We start from the raw sequence: 6000 nt of genomic DNA, 5'->3' as shown, positions 1-6000 counted from the left end.
GTTTGTTTATGCTTATCCATTATAATTATCAAAATCGCTATGATTTGCGACGCGTCGTGAGCTTGTAGATCGTCTATTTTTTTTGGCAAAGAGATTTGTTAGAGAGTGAAAAAAATATTTTAAGTAGGTTTTACCTGTGTGGGCCCGCCGGCGGGCCCGCCGGCCGTTTGTTGACAAACAATCACGTTTAGACAAGCCTCTGTGTTACTTGAATTGCCGCAAACCATTTGATTATAGCGCCGAAACTCACGCCGCTAACAACGCAGAAGTCCGACATAAACAAACAAACAAATATTCATAAATCTGCTGCTACTCACGTTTAGAGTTGGATTGTACTCCAACAACATCATATATTTCCACAACAATGATGTTCTTGTGTAGGGGAAGGGTAAACATGATAAAATCCATTGTTTGTACAAAGTCCAAACCACATTTTCTGCCAAGAAACCTCTGTACAACTATAGTCATGGATACAAGTGTGATGTCAGAGTATGACAATCTTTCACGTGTTTTTGCTTCTAACTCCAGTTCAGGTTTTCAGTTTTACAACTGAATACTATTAAAATAGCCTCCAAGCTCCACACAATGATTGACACTTCATTTCACCCAATTGGAGCTTCTAGTCCTGTCTCAGTCGTCTCCCAGTCGCCCAATAGCAACCAATAGTATGTTCTCAGAGGAGGTCCATGACTCCGTTTCCTGGCTCATTCAGCCAATGGCAGCAGGTTGTTCTGATGACTGGCACTTCTTATAGCCAATGAAATTCTCCACAAAATGTGTCTACTTTATTTTGGCTGAAGTGAACTACAATACCCAAAAAACCCTGCGTAACAGCACTACTGGCCGTGCGTAAATACGCAGCAGCGGCGCCGAATGTCAGACCAAGAGTGTTAGGGCTGTCAGTAAAATAAATAAATTAAATAATAATAATAATAAATAAATTAAAATAATAAAATAATAAAATAAAAAAAATCCAGTCTATTAGCCCTTTTTTGACCTTTTTATATGATATATGCAAATGTCTCCAAATGAAAACGCATAAACATACACTTAGTAAAACATGTGTAAAATATTCATATGTCCTTTGAAAGGTAAGGCTTCAAAATGTGTCCACATTGTGTTTTTCAGCTCCTATATGATAATAACAGTGTTATGCAGGCATCTATTTACTGAAAATATTTAGGCGAGGATTAAAAACCTGCTATTCCAGTAAGTTAAAACTTGCATTACTCAATGTCAGTTGCACACAGAGTGATTATTTATTTCTGGGTAAAACTTCAAAATGTTTCCTTCAAAATGAGACCATGCCCAATGCATTACTCCAAATGGTTTTAAAACTACAATCAATTTACTTTGGGTACGCTGTGTATAGGCGTTTTTTGCAAATTATACAGGATTGTTAACAGGTTAAGTGGTACCGTATATGCAGCTCGGGAAATAAAAGGTGAATCGATCCCAGCGTTTTTAACCTTGTGTGTCCCTACATGAAGGCGGAGGCAAGAGACGGAAGCGGAGCCGCCGAGGGGGAGAAGGGGGAGAGGAGCAGGAGACATTCAGAGGAGGAGAGGAGAGGAGGTGGTGTGCAGGAGGAGCAGGAGACCGGGAGGACTGTGGGAGGTGTGGAGGGAGGCGAGGACGGCTTGAGATGGAGAGTTCACCAGCTGGAGAAGGACAAGCTAGAGCTGATCTCCCTACACAACCAGGAGGTAAACGCTTACCCATAGACTGTAAAAAAATATGGACGGTGGAAAGCCATTGGTTTCTATGCTGCACAAATTCCGTTGTATGGGTGACGCCATCATTGTAGAAATCAACATTCATTGGTAGAAATGATACCATCTCGAATGCTATTGGCTGCCAACGGTCACGTGCAACCGCAGGGATACATGGGACATTGTCTTGAGCTTGCCGAAAATAAAGCACACGAAGAAGAACCATCTGGTACCAGAACAGCACAACTAGCGGCCAATCATAGGAACTTTTAGTTCTGTGTTGCTTCATTTTAATTCGGGTTAGGGTTAGCTTACCCTCTTCTAACTAAACCTGATCTCCATACATAACCAGGATGTAAACATGCTTCCTTCTTCTTCTTCTTCTTCTTCTTCTTCTTCTTCTTCTTCTTCTTCTTCTTCTTCTTCTTCTTCATCTTCATCACTCTTCAACACTTATTAAACTGGACCTGAATCTTGGCTCTGTACTTTTTTCCATCTACAACAAACCTCTTGGCAGATCTACAAGCTCACAACATGTCGCGTTGTGCCGTGTCGCAAGCTTGTAGATCTAGTCTGTTTGACCAACATGTCCGATCATAAATCTTGGTAATTCTTGTACCATCTGTACAGTGTTGTCTTTGTCGAAAAGGGGACACCACCCCACTTTTACTAACATGAAGTTACCGTTGCTGCAAATGTTTTATGTCTCCATTTCCAAATGGACATTACTCACTCCCGTTACTGGACAAACACTCTATAGCCATGATTACTTTCATAGTATAGAGCTATTTAACAATTATTTAACAACATCACTTAGGGTCGATTCTTACTCCACTTTTAGAGCCTAATTTATTTCGGTTCAGCTCTGTCTAAACTATGATATGGCGTCATTCAAATTAATCCAAATTAATGGCGTTACCCCCCATTAATCCTTATGTGATGTGTCTCTGTCTCTGTCAGACGTCCAGTCTCCAGTCCCGGCTTGCTAAGCTGAGGTGTGAGGTGGAGAGAGGAGAAGCTGTGAGACAAACCCTGGAGTATCAGCTGACCGTGGAGAAGAGACACACTGCTAAACTGTCTGACCTGACTGAACACACTGACACGCTCACTGGTACTTCTACTACTACTGTCTAAAACCTCCTTCTGACTGAACACACTGACACACTCACTGGTAAAGCTGTCGCAATTATTTGACATAAACGCGATTATTTTTCATAATCATCATAATCAGTTTACAGTTTAGGCATTTAGCAGACGCTTTTAATCCAAAGCGACTTACGATAAGCAGGTAATACATCACTATAATAAGCAAGATAATATGTCAGTACATCAGCAACAATATAACACATTCATAGGAATATCAATCTAGATTCTAGAAAAACAATAACATAGGTAGACCATGCACCTAATCAGTAAACAACGTTTCTAAAACCTAAAAAAAAATGCTAACTAGCTTCATGTATGGTCAATGAGTGATACAGTAGTGCTATGGGTTTAGGTGGAGTCTGAAGAGGTGAGTCTTCAGTCCACGGTGGAAGCTAGGGAGTGAGTCTGTAGTTCTAAATGCGACAGGGAGTTTATTCCACAGTTTAGGGGCTAGGAGAGCAAATTGTCTAGGACGAGTGGATTTTTGTCCTGGGGTTTCCATGTTGAAAAACATTAACGCACTATTGCGACGCGTTGTGAGCTTGTAGATCGGCTATTAACACCATCAATGTTCTTTTTTAACTCATTGAGTGCCAATCCCGAACTAGTTCGGCTTTATTAGCGTATCGTAGTGTGCCGATCCCGAACAAGTTCGGCTTTTTAAAAAAAAAAAAAAAAAAAAAAAAAAAAAAAAAAAAATTTGAAAAAAATTTTTTTGAATTTTTTTTTTTTTTTTTTGGACCCCATCAAATCTGGTGAACATGATTTCAATCGCGATTTTGCATGTTCCACCCCCATACAACCCCATCTAACATACAGGGCAGCCATTTTTGTTTACATTACATGTAAAACATAATGGCGATTATCTCAAGAATGCCTGAACGGATTTCCAATCGGATTTTTTTGTTTGAAAGCTGTGAACAAACTGCACAAATCCACTCCAATGCAATCCAGGATTGCATTGGATTTTTTAGAGCTCATTCTTCTCTGTTTTTTTCCCATGCATGAGGTGTGCAAGGTTTAATCATGGCTAAGTTGACGAAAATAAGGCTTCTAAAATGCTTGGTAGCCAATAGCTAACTTCAAGCTAACTTCATCCTCTTCCTGTACATGCACAAAGGAAAGTGTCCTTTCCTTTGTAAAAAAAGTCATGGCTCCAGGGCTTGGGCATGCATTACCAGCATATCTCTATTATTCTCTGGTCACTGGGCGCCCTCTAGTGGTGATAGGCTGGCACTCAATGAGTTAAGTATTAAGTTGACAAATATGTCAAGTCATTTCTTTGTATATTTAGGTCATGTGTCATATCTGCCAATTGCAACTTCAAAGCCTAAAAGCCAAACAGAAATGTAATTGTCAATGACAAAAACACAATTAAATCGTTAATCACAATTATTTGAGTGACAATTAATCGTGACAGCCCTACTCACTGCTACTTCTACTACTACCGTCTAAAACCCCCTTCTCCACTTGCCTAAAATACTGGATATTTATTTACTGGTACTGTATATTTATACCATTTTGTGTCACAAGATGCCGGTCATGAATTAAAGTGTTTTTTATTCATGAATTACTGTAATGCCCTATACTTGATCACACATAAGCATCACACTTAGCAGATCTGCAAGCTCGAAACGTGGCGCGAAGCAATGAACTTTGAGCTTGCAGATCTGCTACTTTGTTACTTTTGATTTTGAATCCTGAAAAGTAACTGCTTCGGTTTTGCACATAGCCAAATATAAAATGTAAAAAATAAAAATAAATTAAAAGTGGCTAAACTCTAAAGTCCTCCTATAATAAAACAAAGAAAAAAGTAACTCTTGCCACAGTGTGCGAGCCATTTTCCTATAAACTCTAAAGTGACACAAATGATTTCCCGGTTTTTAACCCATTCAGGCCGGGAACGCATTTTAGTGTAGTACAGTACATGTTTTTGTAATTTTTGAATAATATTTGACTTTATTCAGAAAACTTATTTCGGGCTTAAAGGGATATTACACTTTCAAACAAACTTTTAGGTCTAATCAGGCTTGTATGAACACCCTGAACAGTTTTTAATTTGCTTCATTCAGTATTTAGATATTTAATGTAAATGTTACCAGCTCCAACACGCCCAGGCCCTCTCCACATACACACCCATTGTAACTTCAAACTCCATTTTAACCATGATAGATTCATTAAAAACACACATTATTTTTTCTGGTGACTCATAATACCCTCCTAATACGTGAGCAGACCGTGTTTTTTCAATAACCTTTTTCTTTTATTTTTAATAATTCTTTGGGAAAATGGAAAACATTAAATACAATAATATTTTATTGAAAATAAATGAAAAAAGTTATTGAAAAAACACGGTCTGCTCACGTATTAGGAGGGTATTATGAGTCACCAGAAAAAATAATGTGTGTTTTTAATGAATCTATCATGGTTAAAATGGAGTTTGAAGTTACAATGGGTGTGTATGTGGAGAGGGCCTGGGCGTGTTGGAGGTGGTAACATTTACATCAAATATCTAAATACTGAATGAAGCAAATTAAAAACTGTTCAGGGTGTTCATACAAGCCTGATTAGACCTAAAAGTTTTTTTGAAAGTGTAATATCCCTTTAAATGGGGGGTTAATGGGCAACACTCATTACATCAGTGGTGCACAACTTGTTATTTTGCGTGTGTGTGTGTGTGTGTGTGTGTGTGTGCTTGCAGTGCGCTGTGCAGAGCTGCAGCAGACAGTGTGTGACCTGCAGGCAGCTCTGCAGCTCACCCGGCAGTCCAGACAGCAGGACCAGCATGCACTGCAACAGGAAGTGGAGGAGAGAGACAGGCTCCTTTTGAGCGTTAACACGGAGAGTGACAGACTGCGCACGCTGCTGCAGGTACTGTAACACAGTGGTTCTCAACCTGTGACCCCCAGGGGGGGTCCCCAAATTATTTTGGGGGGTCCCCAGATGATTAACTTAATGTGCAACATTGTTTTCCCACTCAACAGTAAACAAACCAACATGAAGTTTAAGTGTATAGAGGGTATCTGCACATTTCTAAAGTGACAATTTAAGGACTTTTTAATACCTCTAAAATGACAAATTAAACATTGGCCAAATTGTCAAATATTAGAAGGAAAAAATGTGTAATGTAATGCCTCAACTC

The 6000-nt window shown here is 39.2% G+C and overlaps 1 protein-coding gene across 1 annotated transcript in view; it reads left to right on the top strand.

Moving 5' to 3' along the window:
* Window positions 1-1484: 1484 nt before the first annotated feature.
* Window positions 1485-6000, top strand: part of ccdc171 (coiled-coil domain containing 171) — a gene marked incomplete at its 5' end in the record, with an annotated part of 62644 nt that continues 58128 nt past the window's right edge. Inside the window, 3 exons of the mRNA XM_080723504.1 lie at window positions 1485-1706; window positions 2673-2823; window positions 5560-5729. Of these exons, the coding sequence (XP_080579630.1) occupies window positions 1485-1706; window positions 2673-2823; window positions 5560-5729 (543 nt within the window). The remainder of the gene's footprint in view (window positions 1707-2672; window positions 2824-5559; window positions 5730-6000) is intronic.

Source organism: Nannobrachium achirus (assembly GCF_963921795.1).
Source record: "Nannobrachium achirus genome assembly, chromosome: 4".
In the NCBI taxonomy this organism is placed as follows: Eukaryota; Metazoa; Chordata; class Actinopteri; order Myctophiformes; family Myctophidae; genus Nannobrachium; species Nannobrachium achirus.
Note: the sequence above shows the minus strand (reverse complement) of the source record. Positions and strands in the feature narration are given on the sequence as shown.